General features: G+C 39.1%; 1 protein-coding gene across 1 annotated transcript; it reads right to left on the bottom strand.

Moving 5' to 3' along the window:
* Window positions 1–292: 292 nt before the first annotated feature.
* Window positions 293–9,290, bottom strand: tarbp2 (TAR (HIV) RNA binding protein 2). Its single transcript, XM_088338834.1, has 7 exons — window positions 9,060–9,290; window positions 7,541–7,855; window positions 7,231–7,312; window positions 7,040–7,157; window positions 4,070–4,197; window positions 3,756–3,951; window positions 293–2,627 (listed from the first exon to the last, which is right to left on the bottom strand). The coding sequence occupies exons 1-7, from the start codon at window positions 9,110–9,112 to the stop codon at window positions 2,470–2,472; spliced, it is 1,050 nt and encodes a 349-aa protein (XP_088194960.1). The 5' UTR covers window positions 9,113–9,290; the 3' UTR covers window positions 293–2,469.
* Between the last annotated feature and the right edge of the window lie 12,522 nt (window positions 9,291–21,812).

Raw genomic sequence — 21,812 nt, 5'->3', positions numbered from 1 at the left:
GTTCCATTGAATTCAATATCTTTTTGCATGACTGTCAGTTTAGAAAAAAATGGGACAGAACATGTTTTCCCAGCACCTTTAAAAGATACTTGTACAAAGATCCATATGCCTGCACATGGCCTAATACACAATAGTGCAGCACCTTAGAAAGGAATGAAGTTCAAATTATATATATATATTATTCAGGCCCTTCTCAAGAAATTAACATACTGTGATCAAGATCATTATTTTCTGTAATGTACTGATAAACATTGGACTTTCATATATTTTAGATTCATTACACACAACGGAAGTAGTTCAAGCATTTTATTGTTTTTAAATTGATGATTTTGGCAAAAATAGTAAGGAAAAAAAAAATCCCTGGCTCAAAAAATAAGCATATTTCATCCGACCCAAAAAAAAAAAGAAGTGTTTGGATTTTTTTTTTTTTTAAAGTTAACCTTCAAAAAAATTATATTCAGTTATCAGGGTTGGGTAGGGTTACTTTAACTGGATTACTTTCAATTACTTTTGGATTACTCCAATACCAAATATGCTAATACAAGACAAAAGAAACTAAATATGAATAAAATTACTAAATTTTGTGCAGGCTTGGGGAGTAACGGAATACATGGAACGGCAAAAATGATGTTGGCAAGCTGTTTGGATTTATTTTCATGTTGTTTCTGTCGCATTTTATGTTAGTTTTGCCGGAGATCAAAGCCAGGAGAGAAAGCTTACTACGTGTTGTGAGTCATAATTTTATTCATATTTAGTTTCTTTTGTCTTTTATTAGCATATTTGGTATTGGAGTAATCCAAAAGTAATTGAAAGTAATCCAGTTAAAGTAACCCTACCCAACCCTGACAGTTATGCACTTGATACTTGGGCAGGAATCCTTTTGCAACGTGGCATGGAGGCAATCAGCTTGTGGTACTGCTGAGGTGTTATGGAGGCCCAGGATGCTTCGATGGCGGCCTTTAAATTCATTCAGTGTTGGGTCTGATGTCTCAACTTCCTTTTTACACTATCCCACCAAGTCACGAAGGGGTTCAGGTCAGGAGAGTTGTCAGGCCAATTAAGCACAGTAACACCATGGTCAGTCAACCATTTACCAGTGGTTTTGGCACTGCGATCAGGTGCCAGGTAGTGCTGAAAAACCAAATCTTCATCTCCATAAAGCTTTTCAGCAGATGAAGTGAAGTGCTCCAAAATCTGATGGCAAGCTGCCCTTGATAAAACCCAGTGCACCAACCCCAGCATCTAACATGGCGCCCCAGACTATCACTGACTGTGGGTACTTGACGCTAGACATCAGGCATTTTGGCTTTTCCTTCTTCCCAGTCTTCCTCCAGAGTCTGGCACCTTGATTTCCGAAGGACATGCAAACTTTGCTTTCAACCGAAAAAAGTAGTGTTGCTTCTCTGTCACAGTGGTCAGCCGTTTCTGCCGCTTTGTCTGTCTGGTTAAAAAGTGGCTTAGCCAGGGGAATGTGGCACTGTAGCCAATGTCCTGAACGCGTCTGTGGTATGGATGCTTTACTCCAATCTTAGTCCACTGCTTCCTCAGGTACCTCAAGGTCTGGAATCTGCTGTTCTCCATAATTTTCCTTAGGATTCCTTCCTGGTTTCTGGTTCTTTCCACGGACCTCCCCATGAAGTGCCTTGATACAGCCTAGTCACTCAAAGATTTCTTTTTGTGTCTTACCCTCTTACTTGAGGGGGTCAATGGTGGCCTTCTGGACAACAATCAGGTCAGCAATCGTACCCAAGATTGCGGTTTTGAGTAATGAACTAGGCTGGGAATCATTTGCAGGTATCTAGAATTAACTCGTTGACTCAGATGATTAGGTCAGTAGCTTTCCGCTATATATGATATTCTAACATTTTAAGATAGGTAATTTAGGTTTTCATGAGTTGTAGGCCAAAATCATTCATATTAAAACAATAAAATACCTGAAATATTACAGTTGGTGTGCAATGAATCTAAAATATCTGAAACTTTCATTTTTATCATTACACTTTGGAAAATGATGAACTTTATCACAATACGCCATTGTTTTAGAAGTATCTGTAGATTATATATATATATATATATATAAAATGAACAAAATTTTATTGGTGACACCATGTGGATTAAAATGGGCATACTAAAATTCCACATCGTCTAGATTGCATTGCATTGAGAATTTTAAACACTAAGAAATTGGCCACTGATCCTTTTACTGGTCTAAAAAGCTGCATTGCAAACAAGTCTACAAAATAATTTAACAGATAAAACAGTTTTTTACTATTTTCAGATTCATCCAAGTAAAAAAAGGCTAAAATATACATTTACTAGTGCCTTTGCAGGGGGTGTGTGTCAATTATGATTTAATCAGAAAAACTCGCTACATTTTCATTTCAAGCTAGTCCCCCCTATTCCTCCAAAATGTCATGTATTGTGAAAAAAAAAGCATGAGGTATTTGTTGTAGTTGGCATTTGTGCTCATCACTTGGCCCCGGCCATGATTTTCAGATACTGCAGCGCGTTGTGGGCAGCGTTTGCTCGAGCATCCTCCACGTTCATGGCGAAACCGTGACAAACCGTAATTGGTTGCGTGGAGAGCTCCACCAGACATTGGCATCGGCCGCTCAGGCTTCGCTCCTCTGAAACCAAACACAAGAACCCATAAACACAAAGCAAATCATACCTCTATATACGAACACCTTTAGATGAGAGAATTTTGATATACAGTCGTACCCTTACCTACAAATGACTCTAAATACTAAAGTTTCAGGTTACAAAGTACCTATAAGGGGAAATATTGCCTCTAGTTACAAAGGTGTTTGTAAGTCACAAATACGCGCTGCCATTTACTGCTCTCAGAGTTCTACCTGGCAACCCGAGCGTGCGCGTGAATGCTCTTCGTGTCACTTTCCGGCTTTGTAAACAGACTACTGTATGGTACTGCTATGAAGAGCTATCATTCACAATAGGCGCCACAAAAGACATACAGAAAAGTGAACAAAGAGAAAGGAAGAGGAAGAGACTTTCTGGCCATCGAAAGAGAGCAAGAGGTAATAAACAGGTATAAAAACGCACCACTGTGCAGGAGGAGTTTAGAAACAACAATGAGGAGGATGCAGCCATCATTCCATAAGCCCAAATTACAGCCATTTTGCAAAGCCTATGACGTCTCAGAACTTGTGGAAAGGAATCACCCAGAAAAAGTGTTAAAAAGAAGGGCTATCGCTCATTATGATGACGTCTGCCTCAAAGATCACAACAGTAGAAGACTTTTCTGTGATTATGGATACGTAACCAATAGCTAGCGTGAGATGCTGTCAAGGAGAGTATGAGTTGTTGCACAAATTCATTGGTACGACATGGGGAAGCAGTGAGTGCAGGTTACAAAGCCGCATAGGCACTTTTGAAGCGTTTTGTTTCATTACAACAAAATAAAAAAATAAAAATAAAAAGAGTATGCTGTCAAAAATGTTTGTGTGGACATTCATTAAAAGTTACAGTAACTTTAATTTTAAATGTACTGTAAGTGCTTACATATATTGACAGTCACTCATGCTCCGTCACTCCTGCCACACCACGCATACACCTTCGTTGCCCCGACTCCTTTCATGTTAAGTGCTCATAATAAACTCGCAAAATGTGTTTGAAATTTGATTAACGCTCAATACAAACTCAATGCTGTAGCGAATAATTCTCATACGTAATGGTATCACTGTAAATTCATACGGACTTATAAATGTTAAAGAATGCAGCAAGGTGATGATTACCTAGATCTAGGTAGCTGACGTCAAACGACTGCTCGGCCGACAGATCGCAGAGTTGCGAGCAGAAGTTGGAGTCGTCGGGGATGCCGAGTGGGTTAGTGCGCAGCTGCAGGATCTTCTCGCCTACAGAGTTTCTGAGTGTGTCCCATGTGCAGCTGTAGCCTTTACTTTTGCCTGATTCTGACCGTCCCCCTGCGTGCTGTAATAAAAGACAAATTAAAATTGAACAGGGCAGACAGAGATACAGCATGACGTTGAATTCAAAGTTAAACACTTGCTTAATTTTTTAAAATATTATAAGGGAAGGCCTTACTGACCGTGCTAAATGTGTCATCTTCTCCGTCACCATCGTTGTTGGTCCTCAGGTCCACCGGGACATCGTGTATCCGCGCTAGCATTTTGGCCGCTGCATTTCTCTTGGCCAGCTTCTTGGACGTTCCGCTTCCTGTCAGAGAAAAGGGCAAACAAGTTTTAATCATGTACAACACATTTGTCAAAACCAAGGCCCACGGGCCGGGTGTGGGGCATCAGCTGGTTTTCTGCGGCCCCTGAGAGGACCTTGATTTATTAGTGTATCATACAGCAGGAATAATTGGGCATTTTTTCTGTGTACATTACTTCTTGATGAAAGTTTTATGTTTAATAAATGTTAGCACTTCATTGTATTTAAGAAAAAAGATTTGAGTGAATTATAGAAAATTTCTATTGTGCTTTTTTTCTTTAAAGTAAAGGTACCCACTTTTGTAGAAAAAAAACAAAGAAACAAAAATCTACTGGCTCCTGTGCTGCCTGAATAATATAGGCTTTGTTCATTTAATATTCAAATTAGGGGGATTTTTAAAAACAGCAAACTCTTGCTATAACGCGGTTTACTTTTCAAGGTTTCGCTATCACACGGATTTGCATCTTGCCTTGTGTTCTGCATTAAACAGTCTCCTTGCTTATTTGACCGTACAGTAGTTGTTTTAAAAAATCTCGTTTTAATTGTAAAAAAAAAATCCTGAGCCTGTAAATAATGTGTGACCTTTTGTTTCAGAGTACAATTGAGTATTTATTTGTATATTAATTCTTAAAAATAAAGTTTTTTTACTTCACAGATTTTTCCCATCATGGGTTCTTTTATGGAATGTAACTCCTGCAAGAAAAAGGGATTACTGTAAAGAAAATTTGTTTTAGCGCATATGAAAAATTCAAGATTACAGAGTGCACTCGGAGAAAAAAAATGTGTTATCAGATCATCTTGGAATACATGTTATGTTTTAAGGAGGTTCAAGATTCCATCAGTATGGCACTTGGCTTGAAGCCAAATTGTTTGTTCAGCCCTCTGTCAATTTACTTTCGACCCCCTCGACATATAGGATGGCTGATTTCTGGTATATTGGACTTTTTGAGTGTCAGCCAGATGCTCCCCCCAAAAAAACTGTTTACCAATGTATGCCGATTTCGATCATTTAGAATGATCCTTTAAAATAGTGTGCAAGAGCAATATTAACAGTCACTGTTGAAGCAGAAGCAGTCAGGTAAGAATTGGAATGTGATGCTTCATGATTTTTTGATCATACAAAATTTTGTACAGTGTCAGACTGACCAAAGTATTTGCACTTAAACGGTCTGATAACAATAAGGTCATCTTGTTAGTTTGGGTTGATGATATAGTTGTGGCTGAAGACAGATGAGTTTATGAAAGTTTAAAGAGAACCTCAAACAAAAAATTAAAATGAAAGATCTTGGCATTCTCACTCACTTTATCGGGGCTTATTTCCCATAAAGAGAAGGAAATGTTAAAATGAATCAATCCAGATATATTACCAAATATTGAAAAGATTTGGCATCGCTGATAGCAAAGGTAGAGCAAAACCTAGCGAAACAAAATGTGATCTGACACCAGATGGGGACCAAACTGAGCAGAGAACATACAGAACAATGTTGGGCAGCCTTATCTACATCATAACCTGAACTCAGCCAGACATCAGTTGGATTGTGAGTAGACTGTCACGTCATTTGTCCGATCCGAGGGAAAAAACACACGACTGCTTTGAAGTATGTGTGGTGGGTTGTTCCCTTAACCACTAGGGTCGCAGGGACACCATTTCCGGTGGTGTGTCTTGGTTAAGTACAACCTGGTGGCATCCATCTCCCTCCAGGCCAACAACTGTTTCTATACGCTCTCCAACCGGGGACCTTTCACATGTTAGACTAGAGTGCTAACCAATGCACTACAATAACACTGTATTATTTCTTTGGGCGGAGTTTCTATTGATCAAAGACATAAAAGGCAGGACCTCCCCAGGAAACAGTAGGTGACAGCATGGGCTGATAATCAGATGTGGTTTCCTTATTTAAGTGAAACACACGTCTCTTGTTCCTTTTACTCGATGACGGAAAAAAACACGCTAGAGAAGATGCCTTACGACATGAGTCAGTTACTACATCAGTCACTGTCAAATGTCTACAAAGGTGTTTTTAACTTATACCGTTTTTAATAATTCTTTCATAGAAAATAGTTTGCTTTCCGTTAAATTTGAAGCAGGATTAAAAAAAATGATCTTTATGTAGAAAAGGTGTATTTCTTGCCAATTACCTCTCATGATTTGTAAAGGTTCTGATGTCAAAAAGCTGTCCTAACCCCCGAATTCAGAATTGGATTGTTTCTATACAATTGTAAGCGCTTATTTATTATAGGATTTTAATTGGGTCTTTGCAAATTGACCCCATTGTTCTGGCACTATCAATAAATATATATAAAAAAAAATAGTATTTGAAAAATCCATTAAAGACACCGAAATACAAATAAAGTTAGGTGTTCAAATAGAAAAAGTTGAAAGAGTAGAAGTTTCTCTGAGTGATTCTTAGCCATGGTATTTGTTGAACATCCCATATAAATAGTACACTAAACAAATTAGCAAAGAACATTGCAGAAATAAATAGATGCAGACATGTTTATGACCTTATGGGGATATACAAAGAGATACCATACAGAAAAGCTAGAGAAGCTATTAGAATTGTACATAACGCTGGGTACATAGAACATGTCAAATCTTGAAGATACAGTTCAACTTAAATCTCTATTTTTAGTATTTAAAGCAAGCAATTAAGCATCAACTCCAACAAATATTCATAAGTTGTTTTCTCACAGAGCAGTCACCATCTAAAAAGCTACCTGGCAGCACTTGGCCAACAAAGGGATATAACGCTATGGCACCCCCTGACGGCTCTATACAGCTAATGTCACTCAAAAAGTATTACTGTATGATGATTGTAAGGATTGTTGTGTTTTGATGTATTACCAATTTCCATAAATTTCTCCACCCTGCAAGTCATGGTAAATTCCTTGCGATGAGCCGGACCAGACTCTTGCGTCACTGTGTACTCGGGTAAACGCCATCCCTTCTGCACCACCAGCTCCTGGCAGATAAACAAGGTATGACACCAAAATTTGAATGTATTTATTTAATAATGTTCAATTTAGATAACACACCTGCAGCGCTCCAACCGGGTTGCATTCGGATTGCTGTGAAGTGCCTAAAATCTTCATCTCACATGGAGAGTTGCACACAACACTGCAATGTCACAATGAAACATTTCATTCTGCATTATTTAAACAAACGGAGTGATCTCTCCTGCTATTCAATGTATGCAACAACAAATTTGTCACTTTTCACCACTTATAAGACATCTTAAACAACTATTTGAAAACCACTCATGACCACTAGGAAGTTTTTTAAGGGAAAATCTGTACATTCATACTTTTAAGTCATTATCGCAAATGGCGTTATATTGTAACTGACCTCTCTTCATCTGCTGGCACATCGACCCCTACGAACGATTCTCCTTCAAGACTGAAACCTAAAGGACCTGCCAAGCTCCCTTTGAGCATCTTTAGCGCCGCTTCGGCCGCTTTGTGCTTGGCCGCCTTCTTGCTTGGGCCCTGGCCCGTGCAGCTGATTTCTCCCACTGAGACGCGGAACGTGAAGTTGGGTTGATGGGCCTGTCCCTCGGCCTTCAGCAGGTCATAAACCGGCGTCTTTCCTATCCGCGTTCCATATTCCTGAAGCAGACTAATCGGCGTCTTTCCGGGGTTCACAGCCAGCATTTGCTCAATACTGTATGGAAACAAAATACAATTATATTAAAGAGGGTTGGTCAATCGAAAGTAAGTAACATGTTTGAATGAACTCAACGTTTTTAAGGTGCCCCGAAGAACAACAAATAATTTGAGTAAGAAACAAACAACAGCAAAAAGGTTACACACCCAACCTTTTCTGTAAATTCAGTCTAATGTCTGACAATATTTTCGCGCCCCGAACCAATAATAATACTAATAATAACAATAATAATACTTCCAATGAGCCAAAATCCACTGTTTAATCACTACACCACTAGGGATGTATATGACATTGTAAAAGGTATTATGTTTTATCCAATTATAACATTGTTTTTAGTCACTGTCCTGAAAGATAAAAATAAACTCAAAAATGAACAACAGGGGGAAAAACGTTTTGGTGTACATGATGATAATCAGACTTTTGAAAAGGCATTCAACAAATAGATTGTCAATTTTATTTTGGTATTGTGTTCATAGTTTGGTTAGATCCCTTAACCACTAGGGTCGTAGGGGCACCATTTCCTGTGGTGTGTCTTGGGCGAGTACAACCTGGTGGCGCCCATCCTTCTCCTTGGGCCTTCGTATTCAACAACGTATTACCAGCGTGAGTAAAAATAGTGTGATGACGAGATAAATTCTAGAGCTTTTTTGTGTGATCTACATCCCTAGTAGTGGTTAGAACTCATTACTTCGACCCAGGTTAGATTCCTGTTGTGCAAATGTGGTCAGCGATATTTTTGACTGATCAATCATTACTCAAATTCGGTATTGTACTACTGTGAAACTTTGTATCTGACGCCTAAAATTGTAGTTCTTTATTCTTTTCAAAAAGTGCGTTATATAAGAATAAAAATAATATAGGAATAAATAGAGGCAACCTTATTTTTTATTATGTGCGGCCCAGTTGTTGCAAAACACTGATGCACAATTAAGCAAAGAGGGAAAGCATGCAATATAAGAGGTGGGTTTGAAGATAGAATGAAGCAGGCTTTAGATAAACTATATCATCAGTGATCACACTGTGAGCACAAGTGTGTTACACTATCACAATAATGATATCCGTTTGAATTGTCGCGGATTCTACTCTTCCTACAATATCAACAAACACACAACTTCACATCAACGGGCTAAACAAAAACAAATCAAAGTGAGTATGTTCCGACAGTACCATGCTAATCAGCTAGCCTAAATGCAATTCTCACCTGGAGCACCCGGCATTTCTGTTCCAGCTGTCCGAGGCTGTCTCGTCGTTCATTCCCTATTTTAAACGGACAGCGGGTAGGATTCGTTTGGCAAGCCCCGCCGCCAAAACAAACTCTTTCTTTCATTAGACAGGCTTTCCCCACAAAACATGGAAAACTGCAGCCCTTCGTCTTCTTTAGCCTCAGTCGCAAGATCGGACGCACAAATATGACGTAGCACAGTGCACGGAATTCCGCAATTCTGATTGGGTGATTGTTTTTTTGCCATATTTTATGTGGTAATTATAGTGCAGATAAATTAAAAATAATAACTGCGCTTTTTTAAGCAATATTAAAATTTATTGGAACATGGGCGTAACCAGCCCATTTTTGATGGTGCTCAAGCATCCCCAAATTCAACCCAAGCACCTCCAGAAATTATAGCACTTTTAAAACTCTCTTTTCCTTAATAAACGACAGGATGGGCTTAAATATATCGAAGAAACGCTAGCTAGAATATGAAAAAAAGGAAAAATGTGAACAATGCAGCGTCGGAAATACTCCACTTCCCTGTTATGGTTCAGTCCATTTGATTCCTAGCACCCATCTATGGGGACTATGGAGGCTGTAGTGTACTACGTGAAAGTACTTTATTGTAATTATGGAAGCCCAAGAGTGCCAAAATTCCCTTAAAAAAACTGGAAAATTCGATTGATCAAAACGGCCCTTAAAGAACGTTCAAAAGATAAAAAACAACTTTAAAACGAGCATTCAATTGATAAAACCAGACTTTTAAAACAAAAATCCTTTTCGCAAAATATTTTGAGTAAAATGATATCATAATTGAATTTTACTTCTTGTATCACTTTCTGCGCGATTGTTTTCTACTCTTCACTTTCTTTTTATCGCTTCGGAATTATTTTTTTTCTGCTGCTGCTGTTAGTTTTTCCTCTTTCTTACAAACCTACATTTAACGGACGACATGGACTCGATAAAATCAGCTGTAGAACAGGGATTTGAGAAAAAGCTGATATCAATTTGATATGATGGATTAAGAAATAAAGAAACACGAAATGAAGAAAATGCTGAACGAACTAATGGAAACAAAAAAAGCAGCTGGAAAACGTGCGTAAAGAAATGACATAAATCAAGAAAGACTTCATGGTATTTAAGAACAATGCGGTAAAAATGGAGAGCAAACTTGGAAAAGGTATTCGAGCCACATCAAAAGAGTATCAAAGAAAATCAACAACTAATGAAATGGAAGAGAAAATTAAAATACTACAACATGTCAAGTCAAGTCAAGTCATGTTTATTTGTATAGCCCTTAATCACAAAGAGTCTCAGAGAGCTGCACAAACCACAGATTATTGCAAACCACAGACTATTATGACACCATCCCCTGATCTAAAACCTACATGAGGGCAAATAATACACACATATTGTCAACATAAAATATAGCTATCCATATGCTATAGAATAGAAGTGTGTTTTAAGCTTAGATTTAAACATTTCCACTGAGGTTGCAGATCAAATCTCAGGGGGAAGAGCATTCCACAGCACCGGGGCCCGGATGGAGAACGCTCTCGAACCTGCGGATCTCTTCTTGGCTCTTGGGATCACTAGTAGACCAGCATTTACAGAGCGAAGGTTTCGGACCGGAACATAGGGTGAAATTAAATCTTAAAAATATGAGGGAGCAAGTCCATGCATGATTTTGTATACTACCAACAGAACCTTAAAATCACATCTTAAGCTAACAGGGAGCCAATGCAGCTTAGCTAAAATCGGGGTAATGTGATCAAACTTTCTTGTCTTAGTTAAAAGCCTCGCTGCAGCATTTTGTACCAGCTGAAGGCTCTTGATTTTGGACTTCGGGACACCGGAGAGTAGTACATTAAAGCAACATAAGGCAGATGATTTAGAACAATGTGCTAGTCTCAATGATTTTATTATTACAGGACCCAAATCTAATTTTGCTTAGGGCCCCATTAAGACTTAGGTAGGTCCTGCTCTGGGTGCTCATCATCCCCAAAGGTCTGAACCTAAAATTGCCCCTGAATTGGAATGAGAATCAAAATGTGCGCACTTTGAAAAGTAATATTTATCCCAAATATGATTTCAAAATTTTCCTAGTATAAGATGGAAAAATACAAACAGGCAAGGGAAGGCAAGTTTATTTGTATAGCACAATTCATACACACGGCAATTCAAAGTGCTTTACAGAAATGGCAAAGAGACAGGTTGAAAACACACAATTACAGTTAAAACATAGAAGAAAAGACATTGAAAATTTCAAATGTGGTTTTTAAAATGTAAACCACAGATAAAACATAATAAAATCAATGAGTTAAAATAAAGTAAAAGTGAAGAATGCAGATAGAACCCTTTAAATACAGTACAGAACTTGTCTTAGATTGAGGTCGTCATTTTTTTCATTCGCATTGTAATTGCAAGAAATGTAAAAAGGGTTTTCAGTAGCTCGGAATGTAAAAATAGTCCGATCAATCCAGAAGAGGGCGACATCTAATCATAATATCCTATGCTTTAAATGTGATTCGTGCATTTTCACAAGCATGTCGACTTCAAAATTCTAAAAGATTTCTTGTCTTGTCTCCCTTCAACCTTCATGATTTTTTTCATGTTTAATGGTATGCAACGAGCTCTTGTTATTTGGATTAGAATAGTCTTTGTTGTTAATAAAAATATAGTAAGAACATTGTTTAAGACGAGATAAGACATGCCCCTCTAATATAAACATGTAATACAGACTTAAAAGAGAAAAATACAATAATGAAAGAATACTAGGAAAAATAAGCAAATAGATTTACAATGTGGTGGTTGGAGCCTGGTGTAAGTTGTAAGTGCGTCAGAAATATAATGCAATGAAACATAACAACATTTAGCAGCAATATAATTACATAAACAGTCGATATACCCATTTTTCTATACATAGAAAACATGTCTATTTTTTCACAGTCTTGTGCACTTGTTTCTGGTGGTAATGGATTTTTTGTTTTAGGAAAAATAATGAAGTCTGGTCACTTTAAGTTCCAATGGTTTGTATTCCCCTTTCAGATGCACTACTGGATAGTATAGTGCAGGGGTGTCAAACTCATTTTAACTCGGGGGCCACACGATAGAACAAAAATTCTGTCGGGGGCCGGACTAGTAGATTAAAGATAAAGAAAAAAAGAGATAAAGAAATAAGAGAAAGAAGGAGGGAAAAGGAGAGAGGGCAGGACAAAGAAAGAAAAAGAGAGAGAGGGAAAGAGCGTGAGAAACAAAAGCGATAAAAAGTCGTGAGAGAGGGGGGAAAGAAAGGGAGACGAGTAAAGAAATCCAAAGAGAAATAGAAAGACGGAAGGAGAGAAAAGAGAAAAGAAAGCACCAAGGGTAGGAAGAGAGAAAGAGAAAAGAGAGAAAAGGAAAAAAGGTAGTTAGAGCAAAATAAGTTAAAAAGACACAGAGAGAGAAAGAGACAAAGATCAACGAAGGAGGAGATAAAGAGAGACACAGAGAGTGAAAGAGACAGAGAGTGGGAGAAAAGGGTGGAAAAGAGAGAGAGAGAGAGAGAGAGAGAGAGAGAGAGAGAGAGAGAGAGAGAGAGAGAGAGAAATACAAGTACAGTGTCTTTGTTTGAGGCACCTGGCTTTGGCAACATCAAGTTGACATATTTCAACCTGCAGCTCATTTTTCTCTTGCACTTCCTTGAGTGTTGTCTCGCGGGCCGGATTCAAACCCTTAGCGGGCCTGACCTGGCCCGCGGGCCGCCTGTTTGACACCTGTGGTATAGTGCATCGGTTGGCTACAGTTTAACTGTACGTGTCAGGTGTATCAACATTTCGTTCTGTGTCCATTGTTACAAAGAATGACAATAAAAGTAAATTCTATTCTATTGTATTGAATACAGCGATATCTAGTGGTCAAATATTATACACTGTTCAAACACGATGTTTAATAAATCCTTATTATATAATCAAAGATGATGTAGGGGCAAAATACAAATACTGTATTGTTATTGTCTGAGTAGAGCAACAGGTTTTGGGTATGTACAGTGGCCTGCGAAACTATTTGGCCCCCTTGAACGTTGTGACCTTTTGCCACATTTGAGACTTCAAACATAAAGATATAAAACTGTAATTTCTTGTGAAGCGTCAACAATAAGTGGGACACAATCATGAAGTGGAACACACTTCATTGGATATTTTAAACATTTTTAACAAATAAAAATGAAAAAGTGGGTGTGCAAAATTATTCAGCCCTTTACTTTCAGTGCAGCAAAATCTGTTCAGAAGTTCAGTGAGGATCTCTGAATGATTCAATCTTGATCTAAATGACTAACGATGATAAATGGAATCCGCATGTGTGTAATCAAGTCTTTGTATACATGCACCTGCATTTTGATAGTCTCAGAGGTCTGTTTAAAGCGCAGAGAGCATCATGAAGAACGAGGAACACACCAGGCAGGTCCGAGATACTGTTGTGGAGAAATTTAAAGCTGGATTTGGATACAAAAGATTTCCCAAGTTTTAAACATCCCAAGGAACACTGTAAAAGCAATAATATTGAAATGGAAGGATTATCAGACCACTGCAAATCTACAAAGATCAGGCAGTCCCCCTAAACTTTCAGCTCATACAAGGAGAAAACTGATCAGAGATGCAGCCAAGACGCCCACGATCACTCTGGATCAACTGCAGAGGTCTACAGCTGAGGTGCGAGAATCTGTCCATAGGACAACAATCAGTCGTATACTGCACAAATCGGGCCTTCATGGAAGAGTGGCAAGAAGTAAGCCATTTCTTAAAGATATCCATTAAAAGTGTCGTTTAAAGTTTTCCACAAGCCACCTGAGAGACACACCAAACATGCGGAAGAAGGTGCTCTGGTTAGACGAGTCCAAATTCGAACTTTTTGGCAACAATGCAAGAAGTTATGTTTGGCGTAAAAGCAGCACAGCTCATTATCCTCAACACACCATACCCACAGTCAAACATGGTGGTGGCAGCAGCATGGGTTGGGCCTGCCTTTCTTCAGCAGGGACAGGATGGGAAGTGGATGAAGCCAAAATACAGGACCATTCTGGATGAAAACCTGATGGAGTCCACAAAAGACCTGAGACTGGGACGGAGATTTGTCTTGCAACAAGACAATGATCCAAAACATAAAGCAAAAGCTACAATGGAATGGTTCACCAAAAAACATATCAAGGTGTCAGAATGACCAGACCTCAATTCAATTGAGAATTTGTGGAAAGAACTGAAAACTGCTGTTCACAAACGCTTTCCATCCAACCTCACTGAGCTCGAGCTGTTTTGCAAGGAGGAATGGGCAAAAATATCAGTTTCTCGATGTGCAAAACTGATAGACATACCCCAAGCGACTTGCAGCTGTAATCGCAGCAAAAGGTGACGCTACAAAGTATTAACTCAATGGGGCTGAATAATTTTGCACACCCACTTTTTTGTTTTTTATTTGTTAAAAAAGTTTAAAATATCCGATAAAGTGTGTTCCATTTCATGATTGTGTACCACTTATTGTTGATTTTTCACAAGAAATTACAGTTTTATACCATGATGTTTGAAGTCTGAAATGTAGAAAAAGGTCACAAAGTTCAACAGGGCCAAATAGTTTTGCAAGCCCCTGTAATTCATAACACTGTGTTTATCTGAAGAAATAGCAATATACCGTGATATCCATATTTTATTTCATCTTTCTCCCTGTGACTGGCTGGTAACCTGCCTGAAAAGATGGCCCGTCTCGTGCCTTGAGCTGATGCGCGGACATATTTTCTGGTGGTGGCCATCATTTTATGGCCTAAAGGCAATTTCCATGGCAATTTTGAATTTATGTTTTATCAATATTTAGCCACAAAGTGAGACATAGTAAGAGATTACATGACTTCCAATTATATCTTTCACTCAATTATTAATTTTAGTAAAAAAGTGTGACTCTCCTCATTCCTCTTGGCCAATTGCCTGACAGATTATCATCTCATTTGGTGTGTCAGCGGGAAAATCTTAAACACTAAACCCTGGATTGAAATCAGTTTCGGTTTCTTGTTAAAAATCACGTCCCTTGTAAATCGAGCAAGCAGGATCTGATTTATTGATTATTTTGACAAATGTTCAAGTGCTGTATTATTTTCCTATTACAACGTTGGTGCTTGGGATGCGTTTGTCGGTACCCCACAAAAATTCCCACAAGTTCGCCGGCCCAGATCCAACTGTTGTAGCAGCGTTTCCATGAAATATCTCATCTGAATTTTTTCCGCTTTTCCGTCTTTTACTTTTGCGGTTCGAGCAAATTAATCCCGCGACACCGTCGAAACGGCACTGGGCCTTGTGACGGCTTTATCCGTCGGCGTTTCTGCCAAGCCCAACAGCAGAAGCGGCCCAGGAGTGGAACCCCTTACGGGAGTCAAACCACTCGTTATTTATCCTTTTTTGCTAATCGTTTGCCTCGTGCGCTCGTGTTTCAGCGGGAATTTATTTGCTGGCTCGCTGCTGTTTTTATTGGGTCGGCGGTTAGATCATCAGCCGAATGAGATCAGGAATAAATGCTCGTCTCTCTGTTACGTTACGCGTCGCCCGGAATGCTCCCTTAGGGTTGGCAGATCAGTCCAGATACTGATATTATCACTAAAGAGTGAGAACTTGATTCGGATTGATACTACTACTGTATTCCCATTTCTCACAATAAGTAAAGGACAAAAGCAAAGGAGGTAAGGTTATCGCCACAAATTTTGTTTTAAAGAAAAATATAGAATAGAATAGAATATACCTTTATTGTCATTGTTACAACATGGGATATATTGTGACAATGAAATTGGACGTGGCACTCCAGGTCCACATTTTACAGTGAGGATAAGGAAAACAAAGAGATAAAGGAACAAAGAAGATGTTTGTACTGTCCTTGCTGTATAGGCTGTGTTTTCCTCCGGAGGGGGGGTGTATGAGGGGGTGAGGGACAGACAGAGATGGGCGGATCCAACTAGATGTTTGATTTTACTGCACACACAGTCCAGTGTTTTTTTCCCTAATTGCTCAGTCCATGTATTGAATGGATTTGGGAAGTACAGTCCAACGATAAAAGTCATATGACATGAGAGTCATAAGATGCTATGCGTATCATACAATGTGAATATAACCAAAACTACTCAGACTTTTCAGCCATTGATTTAGGATCTAATATCAGTCTTGTCACACAAACGCCGATGCCCGTCAAAGCCAAGATGCTCGTTTCTGAAAAGTGGGATGGCGTTTTGCAATGAAAAACAGCAGCGACCAGATGCTGAAAGTGCTGTATCTGAGTCAGATGAGGAGGTTTCTCCTGCTACTGCTAACCATGGAAACACCTAGCATTTGTTTTATTTGGGGGAGCAAACCCCTAGCTAAAAAAACAGCATGGAGAAGGATGGGCGGCGCCAGGCTGTACTTGCCCAAAACTCACCAAAGTAAGTGCTGGTCCAACGATCCTGGTGATTAAGGGACCTGTTACTCTCTTGCCTTTTGTTCTGAATCAGTTGTTTTGTAGAACGATTTTATTGTTTCTAGTGTTGAATGTGCAGTGCGTCATTTGAGGTGTCTTTAAAAAGTTGAAAGTTAAATATTTTCTCTATTGGGTATGTGCTTGCAATACACAAATTAGTTCAAAGAGCCTTTATTCTTTATTCTCCACTGCGCATATCTGCCTTTATAGTACTTTTATCTAAGCTATTCAAGGAGGACACATTAGGTTCGAGGAACGGGTCCTTGGGGGAGAGCAGGAGAGTGACATCATGTTTGTCCCCACAGTTTTTCTTAAAATCTATGAGTGTAGCATGAAAATGGTGGGGTAAGAAACTCATTCGAGTCCCTTTTAGTCCCAATACCAACCCAATGCCCCAAAAAGATGAAAAAAGCGCGTCTAAGAAATGCCCCTACTTATAACATGCTTGACAAAGGCCGCAATGACGTCAGCAAGTAGAAAACTTTCAAATTCTGTACAGCATGTTAAACATAAAGGAAAACATTTATATGTGTTTATGTGTTTATGATTGTAATAAAATAACTCAGGGGAGGGCAGTTATTAAATAATTCAATGATGAAATGAAATTAAATGAAATTATCTGCATTTATAAAGCGCTTTTCAAGTCAAGACCTCCTAAAGCGCTTTACAGTGTGCTCCACATTTCCCAAGAGCGGCTGTGTAGACATGTAAGGCGCTAACCTGCTTATTGGGGGCATTAGGGGTTCAGTGGCTTACCTAAGGACACTTCGACATGTAACACGGAGGAGCCGGGATTTGAACTGCGATTTCTTGATCCCAAAACGAGCGCTCTACCTCCTGAGCCACAAAAAATGTCTAGAATAAGGGGAAAACATAGAAGTTGAGAGGTATGCCATGACAATTCTAAGCAGAAAGTAATGGTATTGTATTGATACAAACCTGCGTTTACCCGGTATCGGATTAATACCCAAAACTCCCACTATCGCCCACTCCTAATGTAGGCGCGTGTCTACAAACCCACTTTTCCTCGCTACGTGTTGCTGCACAAGTATATCTGCTCCCCTTTGTTGCCAAAATCATCAGCAGATACGGACCCCCACTCTCCCTCCGGTCTCCACCGCCCCCTTCCCTTCCTCAATATGATGCGTTTCCTTTTTTGTGTGTTTTTTGATCCCACCCTTGTGGCCTAGCTGCTGCTGTGGCAAGGCCTGGGGTTCGAGTGGCGCTCCCGTATTATTTTTGGCCACGGCCGTGGTTGGTGGCTGATTGGGGGGTGGGGGAGGCGGTTGCTTGGCAGGGATGGGGGTGCAGCGCCAACCACCAAAAACCAAGACTGGTTAAGGGATTTGCGTCTGGGGAAATTTCTGTTAATGATCACAGTCGCAATGGGGATGTGCTCTCTACTATTCAGTAGAATACTGACAGAAAGTTTAATATGTTTTACAGTTTACAGTATATACACATTTACGTCTACTAGTGTTTCCCAACTGAGTGCCAGGTAGCATACTAAGACGACCTGAGTAGCCTGTTGACTGGTTCTGTGAATAAATAATGGGTCATAGTGATTTTTAGGAAATTTGGTTTCTTACTGGCAAGAGCTTTCCTGGTTGACTTAGCCTTTTTTAACCTCACACAATTACAACTTGTTAATAACTTAATAATAACATGGTAACAACATAGTAATAACGTAGTTATTTAAGAAATGCTTGGTAGCTTGTCGCGCCAATCAGTAACAAAAAGTAGCATTTAGCGTCAAAACGGTTGGTAGTACAACTGAAAACAAGTGCTAAAGAGCACAAGGAATCATACACAGTACGGAAATTCAAAATGACCAAACTGCTCCATTTTTCGCTCAGCCTTTCACAAGGATTTTTGCTTTTTGGTGTAACCTTAGCAGCAAGCTGCCGAACAATCTTGTTGGCTTCCTCTAAGTGAGCCTCATTCATCCATTTATTTTCTTATCCTTACTAGGGACGCGGGTGTGCTGTAGCCGGATGGGCTATATTTGGGCAGTGGGCAGCCATTCCCACCTAGGGACAATTCAAACCAGCCAATTACCCTGCTATTGGAATGTGGGAGAAAACCCACACAGGCATAGAGAGAACATGCAAACTCCACGGCAGCAGTAGCTGGACTTGAACCTTAAACCTCTGCACCGTGGGGCTGTGCGCTAACCACCCAGCCGCCGTGTGGCCTTGGTGAGCTTTATACTATAGTGAATGTATTTCTGATAATTATTCGGAACAATGTTATTGTTAGTGTTGTTGTTTTTTACCACTAAAAGCGGCAAAATTATTCACAATATACTTTTATATATTGTGTACTCCGTACTCAATTGTTATTCTTATTGTATAGTGACTTGTTTACCTGACTGCCCATTTTGCACATCTGTTCTGCTGCTCCTCTTGCACTCTTTGCACTACTGTATAGTACTCATAGCTATAATTATTTAGTATATTATTTAGTATTTCAAAGCTCCAACTCAATACTACATATTTATATCTGTACATTCAAGGAAACTGTGCGGGTCAGATGTATCGACATTTCGTTCTGTATACATGTGTACAAGAATGACAATAAAGTAGTTGATCGCTGTTTACATTTTTTTTTGTGTCATTGTTTGCACATTCCATTCTTTCCAAAATGAAAAATACCAAAAAAGGGTGCTAGGTTTTGTATGACCGAGCGCGAAGCAAACCCGATACTTTCAACATGTAAGATGGGGATCACTTGTATGAATGATAGTGTAAATCTTAAAAGGGGTATCCAGAAATCTTAAAGAACACTGTGTAATAATTGACGACAAGAAATCGCTGTATTGTGTAGCGAAACCAAAAATGAGTGCTACCAAGGAAAAATACAACAGTGACCAAACTGCACCATTTTTTTCTCAGCCTTTCACAAGGTTTTGTTTTTTTGGGGTAACCTAAAAAACAAAAGCGCGGACAATCATGCCAGCTCCTTCTGCATAAGGCTCATGTTATTTGAAATGAATATAAATTTCTCGACCAATGAGTATTAAATGACAGTTCATGTATTTTCCCATTGAAATCAATGTTGTTTTTTAAGGAATGGCTTTTTTTAACCATGAAGAGGTGCTAAATAATACATAACGTCCCTTTAAGAATTTATTATGTATTTGTAAACTTTGATTATGTTAATGATTTCTTACAGTAGTCAGGAAACAGATACTTTCAATTTAAAACGCCTTTTATAAAGTGACAGAGTATGCATTTTAGAATATCCTAGAAAATCGCAGGGACCCACCTATTACTAGAGAGCTATATTTGGAACAGGCCCGCAGGCCACCTGTGGACCTCTCTTCTATAGGGAACTTAATACCCTTTCCTCGTGGGATCAGTTGATGTTTTGACGTATAAAATCCTCGGAAATACGGAAACTCCTCGGTTTCAGCAGGCGAAGAATATTCATTCAATGGAGACGTAGCGTTGGCTAAGGATCGTGTCACTCCCTCCACCATTTGAAAAAGATTTTCTCTGATTCTATTCTTGGCCACAGATCAAGAGAACCGTATTACCCAACTTTATTTATGTATATATGCAAGGCGGCCTGTGCGTGCATGTGTGTGTCTATACATCTTGGTAAGTGGTATGTAATTGTAAGCCACAAAAGATATTTCAATTTCTAGCGAATATTAAATAAACAAAGTGGAGCGCAGACCTCCAGCGGCTTTGGGGGTCGAAGGGCTTGGCGGCGGAGGTGAAAGCGGGATGGCCGACGGGAAGGGGAGGCTGCGGCCGTGGCTCTCGGTTCGGGCCCCCGCCGGACACACTGGCGCCTCCTCGCGCTGGAGGACTTCAGAACCACCACACTCCTCTCCACCAAAACCTTGCCAAGCCCGAATCCCAACTCCCGCTTCCAACCGCGCTGCTCTCGTTCCAGAATTTGACTCTCTTGCTGTCACTTTTTTTCTCTACTTCTAATTGCTGAAAACCACCATTCTTTTTTAAGATAGTTTGTTTGTTTATTTGTCAGTCACCAGAGTAGAGAAGCTCTATGACAGGTCATAGCTTTGTTGCAAATTTGTGCGCAGTCCCACTGGCAAGGGTTTGAGGATGAAGGATAACCATAAAAAGTGTAGGTTAATTATATAATGCACATACAAATGATTTGAAAATTCTACACATACCCTCTTCAAATATTAAACGACTTAAGTGAAAATAAAACTTTCGAGATCTAAAAAAATTATTAAATAACTCTTACCCTTAAAGGAGCTGTTCGGAATTTGGAAATTTTTGACTCGCTGCCGCCATCTCTTGGCTCATGTCAATGCAGCCTTAGTCAGTATGTTCATGATGCACGTGCAAGTACGGGCATTTCTTATCACACTCGAACAAACTCTCAGTTTCTTCTTACTTGGGGTTTGGGTTGGCTTTTGAAATCTACTTGAAGCAGGCCTTTTCTTATTTTCACCATTTTCATGCTACACTAACAAAAAACTCCATGGATGAGCAGGAAATCACTTTCAAGCAATTTCTATTTCTATTCTCTATACAAATAATTCTCACATTTCCCCTTTTAATGTTCTCATGGTGTCTGTCTCTGTGTTCTACCTCTGCCCTAAAACATCAGCACGCACACAGGCCGCACATTTTAAATCAAATCAAATCGTTTTTATTTAATAACATTATTGTCGTGAAAATATAGTAACAAAAAAAATGCTCTGTGTGTTTACAACAACATCAACCTAATTGGGTTGTTTTGTTAAAGAAGGGGTCATATTGATCAAAACAACTCCAAAGGTGGATAATTTTATTGAAAAACTGGGCGCTCCTTTTAATATCCACTAAGAATGGTCACTTTGAATAAAATAACTGAGCAAAATCTGTTTTTTTTAAAATACATTTTTCCAGAAAAACTGAAAAGATTGGGTCGTTTCCTACAACACAACCCATAAAGTTGAATAAAAAAAAATGCTAGTAAGGTATCGGTATATGTTTTTCACCCTAATTTTGGGATATTTTTAAATCCTATTTCTTTAAAAAAACAACAACTATGTATCTCATGTTTTTATTTTAATTTTCAGTTGATACAAAGTGTTTCTTTGACAATAAACCCCCCCTTTCCCTCTTCTCTTAAATCCTCCTTCTTAAAATGTTCCACGGAAGTATTTTGTGGCTTGAGTGTAAGAAAGAAAACAAGAGCCATTTTAGGCTGCACGTCACTCAGAATCCAGTCAAGATAGTTTTTTTCTTCTTTTTTTTTTGTAAAGGAAAGAACATTTTAAAGCTTTGCTGAAAGGATATTAAGTCAGAATCA

The sequence above is a fragment of the Urocampus carinirostris genome, chromosome 6 (assembly GCF_059441175.1).
Source record: "Urocampus carinirostris isolate Australia breed hairy pipefish chromosome 6, RoL_Ucar_1.0, whole genome shotgun sequence".
Lineage (NCBI taxonomy): Eukaryota > Metazoa > Chordata > Actinopteri > Syngnathiformes > Syngnathidae > Urocampus > Urocampus carinirostris.
Note: the sequence above shows the minus strand (reverse complement) of the source record. Positions and strands in the feature narration are given on the sequence as shown.

What these genes read in the sequence shown, in the direction of transcription:
- tarbp2 (XM_088338834.1), bottom strand. Translation starts at nt 9,112, where the DNA reads ATGAACGACGAGACAGCCTCGGACAGCTGGAACAGAAATGCCGGGTGC. An exon ending in GTGCCAGCAGATGAAGAGAG is followed by an intron (nt 7,313 to 7,540) that starts GTCAGTTACAAT and finishes GTGACATTGCAG; the next exon opens with TGTTGTGTGCAACTCTCCAT. An exon ending in CGTCAGCTACCTAGATCTAG is followed by an intron (nt 2,628 to 3,755) that starts GTAATCATCACC and finishes GTTTGGTTTCAG; the next exon opens with AGGAGCGAAGCCTGAGCGGC.